Source organism: Misgurnus anguillicaudatus, chromosome 9 (genome assembly GCF_027580225.2).
Source record: "Misgurnus anguillicaudatus chromosome 9, ASM2758022v2, whole genome shotgun sequence".
Classification (NCBI taxonomy): domain Eukaryota; kingdom Metazoa; phylum Chordata; class Actinopteri; order Cypriniformes; family Cobitidae; genus Misgurnus; species Misgurnus anguillicaudatus.
In genome coordinates, this window is record NC_073345.2 from 31,123,673 (window position 1) to 31,145,709 (window position 22,037).

Below are 22,037 nucleotides of genomic sequence, written 5' to 3' on the forward strand. Positions count from 1 at the left end.
CTCAAATGAATCAGAGATTGATTTTAATTTGCTCTATGAGTTTGGAGTCCTCCTGGGCAGCAGGTTGACAGATGATTGGAAGTGAATACTTGCTTGTTTCTATTGGTTGGCTTTAGCCCTCTGACCCCAAGAGTTTCTTATGCTGATGAAATGTTCTCCCCAGGGCCAACATTACAGTTACAGGAAGGAAAATGCAGGGGATTTACTTGTCAAATAGCATTACCGTCAATTGCATGACACTACAGGAAGCAATTTAGAAAAGATTATTGTTGTGAGATTATAACTCATTAAAAACAAAGTAAACAAAGAAATGACCCTCAAAAGACCCGACACAGCACTGTTAAATGTTCTGTTTATTGCCTACACAAACTTATCCGCTTTCTATAAAACCCTCAGTTCAAAGCCAGAAAGTGATCACATTTAATGTCACATTTGGTTATGAAAATACACACAGACTATGAAGCACACACTTAAAGTTTTGAATTAAGACACAAATCTGGTCATTCCTTACGCAATCTTACATGCATGTGTGTGTTTCTGTTATTGAAACATAACAGAAATCATTTTGGATTCCGTCAGTTCTGTGAAGTCCATATGTTTGAGGAGTCTGAATGTCTGTGATGCATCAGATGTGTGTTTGTTTGAAACATCAGGATGCTTGGGTTTCCTGCACATATGCGTGTCACTTGTGATGGTGTTAGATGCTGATAATTAACACACTCGAAATGAAAAACATGGTTAAGAGGTTTGGATAAGGGTGAACACTTTTAGGCACTATAGATTAAAGCATGCATTTGCATGAAACAAATAAAAGAAAACATTTAAATTCAATATCATTTATATTGAAATTTTATGTTGTTCATATTTCTGTGAAATCCAGACTCAAGTCTCATAATCTAATGATGAGATCAAGAGCATCAAAGTTAGATTTCGATTGCTGATTGATTTCAAACTTTAACATGACCTTACGCAGTCACTATTAAATATATTAAGATTATTTTTCACAGACCGTTCTTTACATTATGTAGGGTGGTGTTATGTAAAAAAACAGTAAATCACAAAAATAGCTGGGTTTCACAGGCAGGGTTACATTACTCTTTGGTGGATGTTGAATTACTGTAATGTCAGGGTTTAGTGATGCAGTAAGGACACACTGCCCTCTTGTGGATATCTAAAGCAGTATCCTAATAACATTATAAACATGTACTGTACAGCAATCTTTATACCCACCAAAGATATTTAATGTATTTATTTTTTGTAAGTTTTTATTTTATATCCAAATTAGGATATGTTTTTGTATTTATTATTTAATAAGCACACTTCTTACATAATAGATGGCGACTGTCCAGCACCCTGCCCAAGCCTTCTCAAATGTGTTTTTATGAGATATGTGTTGTATCACTAATGTGCTATTGTAATTGTGCGTCCTGTTATTTTGAACCAAGAATTGGGTCTAAAAGGGATAAAACGTGACTGTTGAGTTGTAATTCAAGCTATGCTAGGTTGTTTCAAACCAAAATGGAGGATTGTTTTAACTTGTTGGGTCACATATAAACTTTTCTTGGGATAATTTAACCCAACAGCTGAGTTCGTCCTTTTTTGACCCAATGCTGGGTTGAAGATAAAACAACATTTTTGGAGTGTACGTGATTGTTCAAAAGAGATTAATCCCAAAACATTCATGGACACCAACAAATTATTTTTTCTTCGTCTTTTTTTCTTTAAAAAGCATGAAATTAAAACAACTTGGTTTTGCAAGTCAAATCAACCTACTATTTTAAAGGGACATTCCACTTTTTTTGAAAATATGCTAATTTTCCAGCCCTATAGTTAAACATTTGGAATACATTCAGCTGATCTCTGGGTCTGGCGCTATAGCGTAGCTTAGCACAATCCATTAAATCTAATTAGACCATTAGCATCGTGCTAAAACATAACCAAACTATACTCTCAAACTGGTGTAATAATCAAGGATTTTGCTGATGTAACATGGCTGCAGGAGGCGTAGTAATATTACGCACTGCCCGAACATTTTTCCCTGCCATACGCACAACCGGCGCAACGTCATAGAATGTCTCTGAACAGGTTCACGCCCCCTTTTGGGGGAAATCGCACTAGAGGTTCCATTGACTTCCATTCAAAATAGCGGAACAAAGCAACCTTCGTACACAGCCGGCAGGCGTAAATAACTTATGAAATCACTCAGATTAAACATGTTGAGTAATTATCTGTCCACCCTGCCGGCCATAGAGCGCGAAAGATACATTAACACATTTAATTTGGTCAACACAAAAACATGTCCCCTTCACTCCCCCAGCATCAAATTTGTGTAACAACGCTCCCTATTGGCCAGAGGTGTCTTACCCGGACATTAAACACGAACCTCATCAAGTCAACAGGGAAGCAAGTGAATGATTTTACTTCGTATTTGAAAGTTACTTCGTATTTATTTATTATGTCTTTATATTTAGAGTAATGAGTGCACTTTTCCGTCGAGTCATACAACTAACTGGCTTAGCGATATTTCCAGCAATCACTGGATGGCGTTGTTACACAAAATTTGACCCTGTGAGAATGAAAGGGACATGTTTTTATATTGACCAAATTAAATGTGTTAATGTATCTTTCGCGCTCTATGGCAGGCAGGATGGACAGATAAATACTCGACATGTTTAATCTGAGTGATTTCATATGTTATTTACGCCTGCCGGCTGTGTAAAAACGTTGCTTTGTTCCGCTGTTTTGAATGGAAGCCAATGGAGGCGCTGCTTTTTTATCCCCCGAAAAGGGGCGGTGACGAAATTTACAGTCAAGTTCCCGGATGTGCCGGTAGTCCGTATTGAAAGTAACCAAGGGGACTATTTTCGGGCAGTGCATAATATCACCAAGCCTGCTGCACCTATGTTACAGCAGCAAAGTCCTTGATTATTATGCCAGAATAGGAGTATAGTTCCTAGACATATCTGTCTAGAAAATCGCAGCTTTTAATTTTCTGTCGGTCTTAGTACACAATGTTACTACAGAAGAGTCAAATTTTCAATAGGTAAAATATCTAAACTCTTGGTTATGATTTAGCGCAATGCTAATGCAGTGGTGTAGTCTACGTGATACGCAGGTATACGCCGTATACCCACTAGAAATTGTCAAGGATTTCCGTATACCCACTAAAAATAGCTTGAGGATGCGTAACAGCATGGTTTTCTGACATTTCAAACTTTTAGTCATAATTCAGATGTAAAGCACTGACCAGTAGCATGCTACACTTGCTATTTTAGCGGGTTGAACTGCATATATATAAGGCTATCAATTTGGTGTGTTTGAATTCCTGCCGAACTGCGCGATCCGATTCGCGTATGAAATCAAATTACCATAGCGGCGCGAAAGTGACTGGGGAGCAGACTGGTGTGGTACCAGAAGAACCCACAGTCGAGTGACAGCAAAGTACCGCGAGAGCGATTGCATTTATCACATGGAGAAATCTGTTTTGAATCGCTCTCGCGGTACTTTGACATCACCAAAGGGTCTGCTTAGCGCCAAATGAAGTCGAACCTGCAGTGTAGCTGTTCACGCGACACTGTAAACAAACCATGTGAAGTGAACGAGCTGCTGCTATATAAAATCCGGAGACTTAACAACGCACATGTGAGTAAACAACATTTAAAACACCGGTCCAGTTTATTACTTTATCTGGAGGTAAGGCTCCAAATGCAATAAAATAAGCCCGTAATTATATCCTGATTGTTTTAGCTTTCAGCATGTTTGCTTGTGCTTCATAGTGTTAAAATTTCCTTCTCTGTGTTAATTTATATATCTACGTTCAAGATGTATATGATCTTAAACTTTTGTGAGGAAAATCATGTCTGCGTTGATGTTCAGTTCAGACTTGCAAATTAAAGATAATTTTCTTCACTTTGGTTTGGGTGTCTAATATTAGGCTACACGATGGTCTTGTAATAATAATTAAGTAAAAGCCTATTTTCATTTTTAGACACTGCTTGTATTATATGCATAAAATAAGCTTTTATTTCAATGACTATGCAAATTAGAGTTAATTCATGGTCATCTTAAATGTGTATTAATTAAAAACATTTACACCATTAAATTACACATGGTAATGTTATCAATAGTTGTCAGATAATAGCTATTGAAAGAGTGTATATTTTTTTCTCCTTCAATGCATGTGTTAGCCACGGATTGAAGATTGGAAACAGTTTATTTAATTTTAATTAACAGTTGAGTAACTTTTGGCCCTGAGTTAGATGTTGATTAACACTAAACCAGTCTAAAAATCCATCCAGTTTCCCCAGCTGTAAACCCATTGACTGTTAAAGTATTTTTTTCTTATAATAAACTGACATGTTGATAACACATTCAGTTTATGTGTTTATGAGTACTTTCAGAATGCTCTCGATTACATGAAGATCCATACTGTATGCATCTGTAAGTGTGGTGGTGCTTATGGGGTGTCACTCTGGGACGAGTGAGCATAAGGGTGAGAGGGAAAAATGACAGTATACTCACTACAAAAATCTAGACTACACCACTGTGCTAATGGTCTAATTAGATTCAACGGATTGTGCTAAGCTATGCTAAAAGTGCTAGCACCAGACCCAGAAATCGGCTGAATGAATTCCAAAACGTTAAAAATCAAATGTTTTGGGGAGCCGGAAAATGAGCATATTTTTAAAAAAAGTGGAACAGTGGAAGTTTTGACTTAAAAAAGTTGACATACTTAAACTGTTTAACTTAAGTTAAAGTAACATAAAAATATATGTCGATTCGATTTGACAAAAATGCTGCATTTTATTTTTACAGTGTAGCCTACTCTCTCTCCCATCATCCCATCAACTCAAAATACAGAACACTTTCTTTTTGAAACAAATGTCCTTACAAAAATACAAATTCTGTATATACAGATTTCTGCAACAGCGCAACAATATAAGATGATTTACAATTTTACATTTCACCCTTACACTTTCAAATAACCTCAAAGCACTGCAGATATAAACATCATTAATCAACCTTACCATCCATGAATCAATTTCTGAAAGTTATTCAACATGTTTGAAACAAGATTGAATCAGATGCTACTGCAGTGTCTAAGATGTTTATATTAACAGTAGAGGAAGACAGAAAACAGATGCCTTACACACAAACTGAATGTGTGGCCTCATACATTTCTGAATTTGATTTCAATAAAACACAATCACAAAAAATCAAATCAAAAGATTTATTCCCAAAATATACAAAACATAATGTGTTAAATCAACAGCTCTCTACATACTCATGTGAAGAGAATGTGATTGTGTTTAATGTACAAATAAGAAAAGCAGCAATCTGGACAGGTGGCTGAATAAATGTGTTTACTTTTCAGATCAAGGTTGTGAGAGAATACATGATCTTACACAAGCAGACATCAGAAAATAAGGTAAATAAATGTTCCCAAGCTGCCACTGGGGCAGTACTCTTAAAAAAGTAAATTTAGGTACAAATGTGTATACATTGTTATCATTGAGGTACTCTTTGTTATAAATATGTACTTATTAGGTACCAATATTTTTTTTAGGTGCAGACCTACTTTTTTGACACTTATAGGGACAATTTTTGACCACATTTTCTGACGGTGTTATATAAACTGATAGTAAATTTGCCCTGTTTAGTAATTCTGTAAATGCTATTATTTCTTCACATCAAAAACATGCTTTCTTCATACCTATAAAAATAAAAATGTAAGACCATTTACGTGGCCATTACGAAGCTGTGAAATCACTACAGTATATTTCTCTCAGCATTAGGCCTATATTCTAGTTATTATTATAACATCTTTTAGTCAACTTGTTAACAAAACACACTGAGAAATGAAACACTGCAGATCCAGAAAGTTCCAGTAAGAAAAACAAGTTTGCTCTTTTTTGACTATTTTTAGGATTAGAAGGTAGTTTACTTGAACTATGCAATTTCATTTCATGTAAACACATTGAGATATATCAGCATCTTTCTTTATGTAATCTGTTTACCCTTCACCGTCCTTCATAAAAATGTGTCTGCACAGATTTCCTCGTGAAACAGGAAACGGCAGCAAAGATTTGTTATCTAAAGCAGTAAGAGGTCATGGTTTCACAGAGACATGGGCGTGCAAATATGCAGTCTTGTTTTTCTTGGAGTCGCAGTGTTCTGGTGCTGGATACATGAACAGTCACCATAATGGATTATAAAGCCATTTAAATATCATGAGTGTCAATTAAGACTGTTAGACTGGAGACAAACAAATTGATGAAAATGTGTCTAGTTAGATCAGTGGGATCTTTATCACATCAGGCATCAGTGTAATGCAATAAAGGCTTATGGGTCAAACCATGCAACCAAACATCACATTTTCACCATTTATCAAAAGATTGAAAACATTGTAAAAAATTAAACATAAGATCAACTTAAAAAATTACTTACACCTATTTTTTTTCAATTAAAATTTTTCACTTAAAGCATGTTTCACTAAAACATATAGTTGAAATAACTTTTTTTTGTAGATGTTGCCATTTAAAGGATTTTTTCACGGTTTCACATATTACAGTGAAGCTACACTTTAAAAATAACGTGTTCATCTATCTATTTATCTGTTTATGCAAAAATCAGACACAGTGTCTGTTTTATAATCGCTCCCATATGGGAATTGATGTCTGTGATGTCATCGCACTGTAACGCGCATCACTGTGCAGAGGGCGCGCGTCAGTGTTGAGACTCCGGGTGAAGAATAACGGGACAATATAAAGACATTCTCAAGTTTTGACGTCGTTATTGAATTTATTTCTTAGCGGCTGGGATCAATCTGTCCTCATGGAGGTGAAAACTATCTTACTTCTGACTTTAGCTGCACATACATGCATTGCAGCCATCTTTAACGGTGAGTCTTTTAAATCAGTTCAACCACGCGTTAAAAACGCGTCTGTTTTAAATTAAAATAGCTAAGTTAACTTAATAAACATACATAACTAAATAAAACATTTTCGTGTTTTCGTGTTTTAAAATAAACATTAGGAAAACTGTATTGGCTAACTTTTATTTTTATTATACATAAATATTATTAATCCACGTGTTTGTGTTATACTTTTATACTTTATGTCGATGGGTAGCAAACGCATAAGGATTGTGTATCCTAATGTAAACAAAGAGTTTTACCACAGTGTTAACCAGTTGCTTTAACTTGTTTTAACACAACTCAAAAATAACATATATAACTAGATAAAATTTTTTCGCGTTCTCGTGTTTGAAAAAAAATAGACAATGTTATTTTATTCTACACAGGCCTAAATAGTATTAGGCTAATCCACATATTTGTGCTAAATAGCCTATTTTTATATATGGTAAATAATATTTTAAATAGTTGTATACCTGTAGAATATGTCACAATGCAGTATTTTCACATTTACAAGTTAACATGAACAGTTTTAAAATGTAGGATTTATAAACATTCACAAAGATAAACAGTTTTAATTCAATATTTTAGAGGATATTGAATTAGTATTGATATATAAAATCTAATAAATAAAAACATATATTAGTAAATATAGTAGATAATTAAGTCAATATTGTTCTGGTATATTTTAAAGAAACATATTTGGTTAAGTTTTCCCCAAAACATATTTCTTTCTAACTTTTTTAAAATCTGATGAACCTTTTTCCAGTACAGAGAACTTTTTGTACAGCAGAAAAGTTTTGTGGACGTTAAAGGCTCTTTATGAAACATTACATCCTGAACATTTTAGGAACCTTAATTCTTCAGAGTAAATAAAGAAAAATATTTTAAAGGCTTCCAGGCACAAAGGAAACAATCACACATACTTTCAGATTTGAATAGGCCTATTAGGCGGATCCCAGCATTCCTTAAACTGTAAAGGAAATGACCCTGTGTGTGTGTTCTGCTTGGGAATATTTGGTTTTATCTTTAGTGCTTCAGATGTGTCCGGAGTGTTTATGTCTTTGATGTGTTTTATGTTTGGTTACAGATAGCTCAGAAGACAGTCTAACTAATAAAACAGCTAATAATGGGTCATCTCCCTCTGAAACTATACCAGGTCTGTGGTATCAATTACTACATTAACATTATATCTTACAATTGTGACCCTGCCTGTGAAAACCCATCTTAAGTCATACTGTTTTCTACATAAAATCATCCTATAAAAAACATTGTTTGAGTAAGGTCATGTGAAAGATTGAATCAATAGTCCCTTTCACACATACAGTCTTTACTGGTAATTTACTGGTAAATTGCAGTTAACATGTCATGTGTGAACAGAACCTTTCTGGTAAATCAGTGCTCCCAATTTACCAGTAAGACAGGTTGTAAGATTAACGGTAATTTACCGGTAAGCGCTGTGTGTGAACGAAAAATATAGCATTACCGGCATTTAGATGACGTCAGACCGCGCTGACAGATCGGGCGGGCCAATCAGAAAGTTTTTTATACAGGTGACGCGGTTTCCCCCAGACTGTTTGCGGACGTTTCCACACACATGTTGCTTAAAAGTCGAGCACACCTGAAGTTAACATCCACATTTCTTCACCAAAGTTGTTTAAAACAGCTACCATCTAATTGCCAAATTGCCGACGTCCTTAGCACACCATCTGTGAAGCCTAATGTGCAAACGCGCAGGTTCCGTTTGAGGCCGCCTAACGCAATGTTGTTTGGTCACGAGCAACTTCGCGACCATTTGCCACAGATGTGAAAACAACAAAATACGGACCGTGGATATTAAGTCATAACCCGCCGTTTACAAATACGACACGTACGGAGCTCGCCGGCCGCGCGCCACAGGTAACTTCCGCTTTCTCTCCGAGTTTACCGGTATTTTGATACTGATGTGTGAATGATGTCTTACTGGTAAAAAGACGGAACGTCACTGCATGTGTGAACAGCACATTTTTGTATTTACTGGTAAATTAATTCTGGTAAATTCATGGAAATTTACAAGAATTACTGTGTGAAAGAGGCTAATGTGATTGAATTTAAACTTTGATGCTTCTAATCTCATCATCATTAGATAATGAGACTTTAGCCTGCACATACAGGGTTACAAATCACTATTGTAAACATTAGTAGTCGAATGTGTTATATGAGCATGAGCATGTTAAAGGGACACTCCACTTTTTTGAAAAATACTAATTTTCCAGCTCCTGTAGAGTTAAACATTTGATTTTACAGTTTTGGAATCCATTCAGATGATCTCTGGGACTGGCACTAGCACTTTTAGCATAGCTTAGCATAATCCATTGAATCTGATTAAACCATTAGCATTGAGCAAAAAACCCCAAAGAGTTTTGATATAAAAATTAAAGGTTCATTGTGTAAATTTTAGCGGCATCTAGTGGCGAGGTTGTGAATTGCAACCAACGGCTCACCCCTCGCTTTTGAAACAAATAGAGAAGCTACTGTTAAAGCAACCATCGGACAAACATGTCATCATCGTAGACAACTTAATAAAACAAGTTTGTCCGTTAAGGGCTTCGGTAGAAACATGGCGGCCCAAAATGGCGACTTCCATGTAAGGGGACCCTCTAGATACACCCCTGATAATATAGATTTTTTGTATTATTTTGCATTTCTGTGAAAAGATCCTTCTAAAAATTACACACTGCACATTTAAAGGAGGCGCAATGATATTACGTAGTGCCCGAAAATAGTCCCCTGCTATTGAAAGTTGCCAAGGGGACTATTTTCGGACAGTGCGTAATATCATTGCGCCTCCTGCAGCCATGTTACGGCAGCAAAATCCTTGATTATAATTTATTACCCAGAATGAGAGTATAGTCCTAGACATATCTGCCTAAAAAATCACAACTTTTAATTTTCTGTCGGTCTTAGTACACGATGTAACTACAGAAGTGTCAAATTTTAAATAGGAAAATTATCGAAAGTCTTTGGTAATTTTAGCGTGAAGCTAATGGTCTAATCAGATTTAATGGATTATGCTAAGCTATGCTAAAAGTGGTTCCGCCAGACCCGGAGATCGGCTGAATGGATTCCAAAAAGGTAAAAATCAAATGTTTATCTCTAGGGGAGCTGGAAAATAAGCATATTTTCAAAAAAGTGGAGTGTCCCTTTGAAAGGTTCAATGCTTATGCGACTTGGAAAAGATATGTATAAAGCAGTCTATCACACATGGATCTAATAAACAGACTCCTACTGGCATTGTTTTTATCAGAAGAAATGGTCATGTGTTTGTCTTGGCTAGCTTGTAAAATGCTCGAAGCAACTCCTGTTTGCCTCTATTACTGTTATGAGACCTTGACCAATGTTATGTATGGTTACAGTGCCCAATGGACGCGGCTTCTCTGTTAACATTGTCTATGGTACCCAGACTGATGAGCCAATAGACTACAATGATTCTTTAGAACTTCCTACAAACACCAGACAAGGTATAGTATCCAGGATGTTACATGTAATAACTTATACTGTTTCTCAAAGTCTTAATATAAAATCTTTTTGTGTGCGCATTCACAGGAAGACGCCATTCAGTCATGGGTGTTACAGAAGTGCCGAATGAGAATAATAATGGTAGACGTTTGTGCAACAGCACTGATCCAGGTGGAGTGAAATGTAACCGGACTAAACCACTCGTAAAGAAGTATATTATCTCAAAAGATGCTGTGCTCTTCCTCAAAAGCCTGCTGGTCACACGTGTCATGCCCTCTTTTTACATCCTCCTCTTCCTCGTTAGTTTTTCCTTAAATGCATTGGCTCTGGTGACGTTCACCTGTAGGATTAAAACAAAGAAACCGGCTGTGATCTACATGTCAAACCTGGCGTGTGTGGATCTGCTCTTCACCCTGCTGCTTCCTCTGAAGATCCACTATCATCTGAACGGATCTGATTGGGTGTTTGGTGAGGTGGCGTGTCGCGGGCTAAGCGCTGCTTTCTACTGCTACATGTACTGCTCCATACTGCTGATGATGTGCATGAGTGTGGACAGATTGGTGGCTGTGGTTTTCCCCATCGCCTCTCTGACCTGGAGAAACTCGAGGAATTCTGCTTACATTTGTGCGCTGGTCTGGTTGATGGCAATCGCTGGCACAGTGCCCATTCTCTCTATAACGCAAACATTCAAGATCGAAAATTTGGGCATCACCTGTCATGAAGCATTGCTCCATGAAGACCACGCAGAGCAGACGTACATGTACCTGTTCTCTATACTGTCCTGCGTGTACTTCTTTCTGCCGCTGGTCATCACTTTGGCGTGTTATTCTAGAATTATATATGTGCTTAGAGTCAAATGTGGTCAATTAGCATCATCATCATCCTCAGATAAACTAAGGAGAGCTGTGATTATGACTATTGCCACAATGATAGAGTTTGTGGTTTGCTTTACACCAGCCAATGCTATCTTGTTGTATCACTGTGTTGTTTTGGTCACAGGAGGCGTCAGTGGGGAGGGAAACGCATCATATATGGCTTACATGTTAGCTGTGTGTGCAGGGAGCTCAAGTGTTTTTCTGGATCCTCTGCTGTATTATTATGGGTCGTCTCAGTGCAGACAGAAAATCAGCTCTGTGTTTTGGTGGAAGAAGGCAAAAGCCACATTATCAAACTCAGACAGTCTGACAAAATGCTCTCACATGAGCTGCGAGTACAGTCAAGCTCGCATTACGGTGTTTGGAAATAAAGCTAATGACATGCTGGGAAAATAATTTACTTAAATAAAAAAATAAAAAAATAAAAACGTTGTACTGGCATACATTGTGCAATGAGAGAAAACTACTGTAGATGAATGGGTTTAATTTCCAAATTTGAACTTAATTTGAATTGATCCAATAGGATGCAATGTAGAATTAATGTCAACTCACGCATTAGATTATTTTTGTATTTTTGTATTTTATATTTTATTTATTATTTTTCATTAACCTTCCCATATTCTATAATTTATGCAGTGCCGAATATAACGCAAAATAATTAACTCTTTCCCCGCCATTGACGTTATCTCGTTAATTAAGAGAAAACATTTGCATAAAAACGTGTTCCTGATGAAGTTTTATGATAATCTGTAATACCACGATTATCCACTAGATGGCAAACCTACCAAATGTATAAAAAACTGAAGCAATTTTTTTTAAACTAATTTTAAACTCTGTGTATATTTGGATAATCGCTCTGAATCTGATCTCTAACAAAATTCCTTAACAAAAATGCAATTATTTCATCTTTTTGCAAAAAAAAAAAAAATGTTTTTAAAGAAAAATACCAATATTTAAGAGTTTATAAGCAGAGAAAAAAATAAATAGGATGAAACGTTTTTTTTTCCCGTTTTGTTTGTTTGTTTATTGTTTGTTTGAAAGCAGAGGGTCTGTTCTTTCATTTGATATATTTGTATGTTTATATATTTTTTAAAATAACATTTTCCTGGAAGGCATTTTGTAAAACGTCATTTTGTAAAAGGCGGGCCCTTAAAAAAAAACATGGCAGGGAATAAGCTAACAGAAAACATTTGAGATTTTCCTTTCATTGCATGTTTTTGCGTGTTTAGAAATGCTTTATATTAGGGCCGGGACTTTAACGCGTTAATTAAGATTAATTAATTACACAAAAAATAACGCGTTAAACATTTTAACGCATTTTAATCGCACTTATTAACGGAGTCATTCGTAAATGCTGCAGACCCTGTTTTAGTTCGAGAACTCCGGAGTTGTGCTGCAGTGTAAATAAAAGTGGACGGAACCTAAACGAACAGCTGATTTTAACGGGACAACGCATCAGTTTCAAAGTAAAAATTATTTATTCTGGTAAATGGAGGTTTGCAACGGAGGTTTTGCCCAATAAACATCTACCAACAAACTACAGATTATTTTAACATGTATCCTAATGTCTGTTATATGTTAATGTTTGAGTATTGTTGGGTTTAAATATTGTTGTAATGTTGTTTTGTTTCAATTTAATTAGCTTATTGCGAGTTTAATTTAAGTTTTGTTTGCTACTTTAAAATGAATTTCGTTTTTAAATAATTTGTCTACTAATTATAAACAATGTTTTGTTGTTAGGTTTTGTGAATATAAATTAAAAAGAACTTTAAAAGCAACACCGTGCATCTCATTGATGCATATGCTACCGAATGCCAAAACATGCAGTGAGTAGCCTATATCACTTAAAAATCAGCTTGGCAGTGCCCAGAAATTACATTTCCACGCGCATTTAGAGCATATAGCAGCACGTTTGATTTGCGGTGTGCTTAAGACTTTCAAAAATCAACTTCATATTAATTTTAATAGGCTACTTTGACGGAGGACACGCACAGAGAATAGCGACGGCAGGTAAAGGAAAAAAGTTAAATGGTGTTTTTCTGACGAATAGAGTCAGTTTGTAAGAACATATTTAAATGGACTATAAGATCCTCAATATGAACTCTGAACAATGAACTATTATAAACATTACAGCAAGAAAACCTGAAGAGGATCTTGCAACATTAAAGAAACAAGCATTTATGTAGGCTAAAGCTATATATCACCTCTTATTTTTTAATTTAGTTAAGTTTCAATGGTAACACTAAAAGCGCGTACATTATGCAGCGCTTTTCACATCTGAATCCCACTTAAGAAAACTATAAACGATGTGCAACTTAAAAATGTGCATAATATATTTTTTATATTTTAATTTTAATATAGGCTATATAGTATATTATGTTTTGTTGTTTTTATACGTGAGGTGGGGGATCCGCGCAAATAGGTACCGGAACACAGACAGTCAAAACAACACATTAGTGTTGATTCTGGGACAACAAACTGCGTCATCCTGGAATCCACCCATCTCTGTGTTATTATTGAAACAACACATTTTGTGTTACTTTTAACACAACATGTTTTATACTTGAACACAAAATCAACACAAAATGACACATAATGTCTTAAAATTACACATAATGTGTTAAAAGCTTACCGCACAATGATGTGTATAAAATTAACACATCATTTCTAAGAGTGTATACTGAAAATCCATGTAAAAAAATTACTTCTTAATGTTCTCAGGTCAAATATTTATATGTGATTAAAATGCGATTAATTTAGATTAATTAATTACAAAGCCTCTAATTAATTAGATTAATTTTTTTAATCGAGTCCCGGCCCTACTTTATATATATATACTGTACATATTTATGTAATGTGCTAATAAGTCACTGTATCTCATTTTTAAATATGTATTCATGGTTATTAAAAATACAGTAAATGTGAGTACTATATATTGGAATAAGTATTTGAAGAGTTTCGTTGCAAAACGAGATAACCACCGTTTTTTTTAATTGTTCAGGAATCTCGTTTTTTGGTTGTGCATTCCAATTAATTTCAATTGAACTGGAGTTGGTTTGTTTTGATTTAAACCTTCATAACTTAAAATATACAGCTAAGTAGCACCATAAAACAAAATGATAACATGAAAACATAATAATAAACATGTTTTGACAAAAATAAAAAAAAATGGATTTATCTCGTTTTGCAACGAAAATCTTCATTTGTAAATGGGGAATGGAGTTGTCTAAAATGCAAACTACATCATTGAATACTATATATCTTTCTTTATAACAATTCATTTATAACATTTATTTATCTGAAAAGAATATATAATGTTGGTTAAGCTGTCTTGCACTAAACTGTAATTTTCCATGTCTATTTTCCAACCTTTATCTTAACTTAATAAAAACAGGCTGTTTTTGGTAATGTATCTTTTAGATAGGTGATTGATTAGAATATGTGAATGAGCTACGTTATGACTAACCGTATAGCCACAGATCTTATAGCCTAATGTTCACCAGTGTCCTTCAGTTTAAAGAAAAAAAACACACCAATAGAATAAAACTATGAATAATATATAAAGTTAAAACATGTATAAAGTAATAATGTGACAGCAACTTCTTTGTATAAAAGGGGATTCAAAAGGAACATATAAAAAATCTGATTTTTTTAAGAATGTAGTTTTCATATTTCAAGGCCATTTGATGATTGAAATGTAGTAGTGATAACCATTTCAGTAAACGTCACTCACCCCATAATTATTATATATTCATAATTGTAATATATTATAATCTTTAAAAATCTTGACAACCTATATATATAATTGGAAAGCTCTCAGAATGTAGTTTTCATATTTCAAATCATTTTTTTCCATTAATAATAATGCTGTAAAAGTAATTTATTAATTTGTGATTTGCGAGTATGCAACAAACCATTGACACCTAGTGGCCTTTGTTGCTAAAACCTCTAAAAGTGTGAAAAACCTGGGGTGGTACCCCAAGGTACCATTCACTGAAAAAAATGATTCATTGCATTTAATCAATTTTTTTTAAGGTAAGTGGTTGCAATCAATTTATTTAAGCTACATTTAAACAAAAAAGATTAGTAACGTAAAGTAAAATATAAAACTTTTGTTTAAATGTAGCTTAAATAAATTGATTGCAACCACTTACCTTAAAACATTGATTAAATTCAATCAATCATTTTTTTCAGTGTTTTGTACCTTTACAGGTATATAAACATAATACAATGTTGTACCTTTTGAGGTACAATACTGTTCCTTAAGGATCTATTGTGTACCTTTAAAGGTACAGTTAACTGTTTTGTACCCCTAAAATTTAACTGGTACAAAATTGTTCCTTAAACTACACAATTGGTCCTTATGGTATTATATTGTACCCCATAAGGTACAACATTTCAATGTGTTGTATACCCATAAAGGTACAAAAAGGTACCTTTTAGGGTACCCCCCAGCAACAGAAAAAGGAACAACTTTGTACCTTTTTTCTGACACACTGAAAAAAATGATTCATTGAATTTACTCAATTTTTTAAGGTAAGTGGTTGCAATCAATTTATTTAAGCTACATTTAAACAAAACTTTTATATTTTATTTTACTTTACTAATCTTTTTTTTTAATGTAGCTTAAATAAATTGATTGCAACCACTTACCTTAAAAAAATGTGTAAATTCAATGAATCATTTTTTTCAGTGCAGTGCAGACACTTCAGTGAAAAACCTTTTTAAGTGTCCTGCTTCTAGACCAAAGAATGACAGAGTTAAATTAATTTGAATGTGCAAATCACCTTTTAACCCCCCACTTAAAAAAGGGGAGGGGTGACAGTTAAAGGATTAATTGCTATAATTTGGTCCCCACTCCCCAGTGCTTCTATCAACCTAGCAAATGTGAAAAAGATCAACACAGTAGTTTTTTTTGGTAAACGATTTTTTGCAAGCATGTGAAAAAATAGGTCATTGAAATTTGGCCTGACACAACAAGCTAAGCAAAGCTTTTAGGCTAAAAAAAAAACAATTTAATGTAAAGGCACATAATACAAGAAAATATACTCCAGTAAATGCTTTGGACCCACCCACATTTTTTTGCTTCCAATGTGCAGAGAAAATACCACAACAATCCCGTAGGTGTCATTGTAAAGCCTACAGCAATGTTAAATGCTTTACCTTTAAAAAAAAGTAATTCGTAGGTACTTGACCTCTTGTCCGATTCATTGGTTTCACACAGACTGCTTACTAATATCAGATTCCCAGTAAAAGAACCAAAGGCCCAAAGTTTGTGTATCTACACATCACAATCGATGGCCTAACCGAAAAAGCACACACAGCCGGTTACTGAATAAGGAACCAAAACTGAAGTCAAAATTTCATGTTGTACAGCAGGGGAACTATTGAATATCATGCATCACTGTATGAGAATTGCAGTGTTTTTGACTGCAAGACAAATGTAAGACTCATCCATATCAAAGGTTTTTAAAATGATGTTAACTAACTACACCAAAACAATCATTAAATCATCATTAATTTTCATAATAATTCATAATAATAATTACAACTAATAATAATAATAATAATAACTACACCATAGCATGTAATATTCTAAATAAATGTTTTCAGTCACCTGCTATGATTATTTTTAATGTACGCTATTTTTATTCCTACGGTGTTTATTGTTAATAGCACATACTATTGTTTTACTAATGGTTTCTTACAACCATAGAGTTCAGCCAATAATCCTCACTTCTGTTTTATTTATTATTTTTACATATTTGTGATATGCAAATGATATAATTACCACTGGCAATTATTTTACAATTACGAAATATGAACTCTCACAACACCATGATCAAATCCGCATGTTTTTCCTGGAGATGCAACATCCAGTAATGACGATTAACAGCAATGAGCTAATGGTTTTCAACAAAATTACATTTGAAAGCCATTCAAAAGCATTGTTGATCATGTAAATTGCAATTAATGGCTATTCGATTCTCAGTAATTTAACAAATTGAAATTCATGCATATATACTGTATCATCAATTAAAGGAGACACACCTAAAGCAGTCAGCTCTCTATCACTCTCTCTCTCTCTTTCTCTTGCTTCAGGCAAAATAGTGACATCTATGTATTATAACATCCTGTCATCTACAAAGAGTCAGGACTGAAGTTCAGCTGTCTGTCAATCTACCGTTCAAGTTATTGTGCAACATCTGTTTGGTACTCATGGGTGTTAAAACTATCTTACATTCGATTCTACTCATGCATGCATGCACTGCATACAGAGGTAAGTACATCTCATGATTTTAATGTTTTGTCTTGAAACCTTTTGACTGGATCATATTTGATGTTAGGTTTGTGGTGTTTAAATAGAATAAATTTTTTCATATTTTTTCAACATATTCAAAGCTTCATAGTATGTCTTATAATAGTCTTTATTCGTGTTACTGTATAAAATTACAAAACATTTCTGTAGAAATTAGTAACTTACAGTAGATTTTACATTGATGTTATTTACTGGCAACAGTTTGTTCAAAGTTAAATAAACATGACACATTTTCAGTCTTTATCTTCTACAGTAAGTTACTGGCAACCAACTACATAATTACAGCAAATTTACAGTGTAGTTTTTGTTCGATTACAGACTCTGAGCACAACATCACTGTTTCAAGAGAAACTTATGAGCTTGATGATGAAGACTATTCTGGAAAAAGCATCAACACCGGTACAGTATCAAACTTCTTGAGGCACTGTATGATCTGAGTTTGTCATATGTGTGATCTGGTCACATGACTTATCTTTAAAATCATTATCATATTATCATTACTACCAGTGTTGGGGTAACGCATTACAAGTAACGTGCATTAAAGGAATAGTCTACTCATCTTCAACATTAAAATATGTTATTACCTTAACTAAGAATTGTTGATACATCCCTCTATCATCTGTGTGCGTGCACGTAAGCGCTGGAGCGCGCTGCGATGCTTCGATAGCATTTAGCTTAGCCCCATTCATTCAATGGTACCATTTAGAGATAAAGTTATAAGTGACCAAACACATCAACGTTTTTCCTATTTAAGACGAGTAGTTATACGAGCAAGTTTGGTGGTATAAAATAAAACGTAGCGCTTTTTTAAGCGGATTTAAAAGAGGAGCTACATTTTATGGCGTAATAGCACTTTTGGGAGTACTTCGACTCGGCGCAGTAACACCCTCCCTCTCCCATTATGAGAGTGAGAAGGGGAGCGGACTTTTCAGGTGAGTCGAAGTACTCCCAAAAGTGCCACCACGCCATAAAACACATTTCCTCTTTTGAATCCGCCTAGAAAAGCGCCACGCTTTATTTTGTACCACCAAACTTGCTCGTATAACTACTCGTCTTAAATAGGAAAAACGTTGATGTGTTTGGTCACTTCTAACTTTATCTCTAAATGGTACCATTGAATGAATGGGGCTAAGCTAAATGCTATCGAACCTTTGCAGCGCGCTCCAGCGCTTACATGCACGCACACAGATGATAGAGGGATGTATCAACAATTCTTAGTTAAGGTAATAACATATTTTAATATTGAAAATGAGTAGACTATTCCTTTAAGTAATAATATTACTTTTCTGAAGTAACGAGTAAAGTAACGCATTACTTTTTAAATGTACACATTAACCTGATAAGGAACACTGTGCCGTACACGGCACACCCCCTCCCTTGCACTTGAGGCTGCATAAACGTCATTGTAACTTTGAAGCATTAAATCTTCAAAATATACGGTCATGCGGCACATCGTATGAAAGCTTAGACTTTCAGGATTCCATTAAGCGCACACACAAAGCATCATGTGATTTATAGCAGTCATAAAACTGAAATCTAGTTGTTAGTTACCTGAACCGGGCGGCGCCGATTTAGGATAATTACTTACCTTCAAAATCTTCCATTTATCCGCTTCGGTGAAATTGTCCAAAACAAATTGTTCATAAACTGAAACTGAATATCCAAGCCTTTTAATCCAAAACGATTTGTTCATCTCACAATCTTGACGTTTCTGACCGAATTATGATATAAATTCTGTATACAATAGGTTCACTAATGGACATTCGTTCGAATCTCACTTTTCATTCACGATTTATAATGAATATATTCGGATGTCACGTTTATTGTGCAACGTCTGAGGAACAAATACGCCCCCTTGTGGAATTTCAGCCGTTCCATAAGAGGCTACTATTAGAGTTACTTTTTAAAAAAAGTAATGCAAGTTACTTTTTTAGTTAAACTAAATTCGATAAAAAAAAAATTATGTACTGAATTAAACTGAACGTAGTCACATTATGCACTCTATGCGTGGGAACAGTTTGAATCAGAAACGGAGATGACAGGCCAGAGCTCGACATTTTTGTGATGCAATTTCTTAATGCAGAACTTCTCAGTCATAAAAAACACCTGCAAGGCCTGAAAGAAATCAAGCCATAGCAAAAAAAAGGGATGCAAAAGTAACTAAAAAACAACGTAAGCATTACTTCCATAAAAAGTAACTAAGTAACACAATTAGCTTTTTTATGGGAGTAACTTTGTAATGCATTACTTTTAAAGTAACTTTCCCCAACACTGATTACTACCCCTCATAAGCCAATTATTAATGTAAACATTTTTCTTATGCATAATTTTAAGTCTCTGCTAATATTTTACCAACTTTGAGCTGATTTAAAGGTAATGAAGACAAATCATTTGTTTGATTCAACAGTGGTTAACATAATTCAAAAGGAACCGTGGCCTGCACGTCCATGTAACAGCACTAATGCAGTGAAGTGCAACCTAACTTCACAGACAATCCCTATCTCAAAAGATGCTGTGCTCTTCCTCAAAAGCCTGCTGGTCACACGTGTCATGCCCTCTTTCTACATCCTCCTCTTCCTCATTAGTTTGCCTCTTAATGCATTGGCCCTGGTGACGTTCACCTGTAGGATTAAAGCAAAGAAACCGGCTGTGATCTACATGTCAAACCTGGCGTGTGTGGATCTGCTCTTCACCCTGCTGCTTCCTCTGAAGATCCACTATCATCTGAACGGATCTGATTGGGTGTTTGGTGAGGTGGCGTGTCGCGTGCTTAGCGCTGCTTTCTACTGCTACATGTACTGCTCCATACTGCTGATGATGTGTATAAGTGTGGACAGACTGCTGGCTGTGGTTTTCCCCATCGCCTCTCTGACCTGGCGGACAACGAGGAATTCTGCTTACGTTTGTGCACTGGTCTGGTTACTGTCAATTGCTGGCACGGTCCCACTTCTCTCTATAACACAAACGTTCAACATCAAGGATTTGGGCGTCACCTGCCACGATGTGCTGTACCACATAAAGCTGTATTACTACCTGTTTTCCATTCTGTCCTGCCTATACTTCTTCCTGCCAATGATCATCACTTTGGTGTGTTACTTTACTGTTTTTTATAAACTCAAAACTCGTCGCTTAGCAACATCATCATCAACCTCAGATAATAAAAAGAGAGCTGTGATTATGGCGATCGCCGTGCTGATAGAGTTTGTGGTTTGCTTCGCAGCATCAAATGCAATTCTGTTGTATCACTGTGTTCGTCTGGGCACAGGAGGTCACACCGAGGAGGGGAAATATTACATGTTAGCTGTGTGTGCAGGGAGCTCAAGTGTTTTTCTGGATCCTCTGCTGTATTATTATGGGTCGTCTCAGTGCAGACAGAAAATCAGATCTGTGTTTTGGTGGAGAAAAACAGAAAGCACGCCATCAAACACACAAACCAATTGAAAAACATTGAGTATACGGGTGATTCTCACGAAACCATTGAAACACCACGGCACTAATGATTTTAGCTTTAAAATGTGTAATATAGTAACATTAAAAAGCATCAGAATTAACACAATACTGTGTTCTACCTTGCACAATGTGTGATTTCAACATAAGAATTTGTAATTGGAAATTTTATCTCATTTTCTGCTGAAATTCTCATTACCGCAATGTGTCCGGCTGTGTTTGAACATGCGTTATGTTGTAATTTAATCAAATTAACACAAAAATATTAAGAAAAAAATAAATGGATGTTTTGCTAGACTACTTTAGATGACAGAAAAAATATTTACTGAATATTCATGTATAATAATAATAATGAAGAAAAATTAGGAAAATGATGTGTCCATGCCTGACGTTCTCATCCTCCGCAACACTTTTTGAGAACAGTTTAAGCACACATACAGAATTTTAATGAAGTTTGATTTTGAGTGACCAAGCACATGGACCAGTTACTTCAAGATGGCATCCAAGTAAGATCATTTTTTTACAGTTAATTTGAAATATTGTCTTGTCAGAATGCTTACACGACATTTTGATTATCATTACCGCAACAGATGCTTATTAAATGTTAATTTAATTAATAGAAGCATAATACTTTGATTTTAAATGCATGTGCAGAATCTCCAAATTATGTTCTTTCAGGTTTGTCATGTCATTTTGAAAATATGTCAGTGTTGATGTTTTCTGACTGTTGCGGTAATGAGATTTTTAAGGACAAATTTTTTAAATTATGTTACAAAAAGTGTTAAATGATAAGTAAAAGTTTTTAAATTAATGTTCCCATTTACTCCAGACTTTGTTTTTCAACATCTGGTGGGAAAAAAAGTAAATTTAAGCAATTTTTACATTTTCATGCTTGACATTTTTAAAACCAAGTTTTCGTGAGAATCACCTATACAGCCAAGCTTAACTTTAAGTGTGAAATGTTTAGATAAAGAGCCGTTTAAAT

General features: G+C 35.0%; 2 protein-coding genes across 3 annotated transcripts; both read left to right on the top strand.

Annotated features, from left to right (window-relative positions):
- Positions 1–6,632: 6,632 nt before the first annotated feature.
- Positions 6,633–11,714, top strand: LOC129424113 (proteinase-activated receptor 1). Of its 2 annotated transcripts, XM_073871480.1 has the most exons (3): positions 6,675–6,901; positions 10,309–10,413; positions 10,499–11,714. In XM_073871480.1, exons 1-3 carry the CDS (start codon positions 6,835–6,837, stop codon positions 11,680–11,682), a joined length of 1,356 nt encoding a protein of 451 aa, XP_073727581.1. In that variant the 5' UTR covers positions 6,675–6,834; the 3' UTR covers positions 11,683–11,714. The 2 variants fall into 2 exon arrangements, 1 of the variants encoding a protein (XP_073727581.1); XR_012371218.1 differs by lacking the exons at positions 10,309–10,413; positions 10,499–11,714 and adding an exon at positions 8,004–9,165 and having other exon boundaries at positions 6,633–6,901.
- Positions 11,715–20,016: 8,302 nt separating this feature from the next.
- Positions 20,017–21,702, top strand: LOC129424137 (proteinase-activated receptor 1-like). Its single transcript, XM_073871481.1, has one exon. The coding sequence runs from the start codon at positions 20,156–20,158 to the stop codon at positions 21,044–21,046; it is 891 nt and encodes a 296-aa protein (XP_073727582.1). The 5' UTR covers positions 20,017–20,155; the 3' UTR covers positions 21,047–21,702.
- Positions 21,703–22,037: the final 335 nt, after the last annotated feature.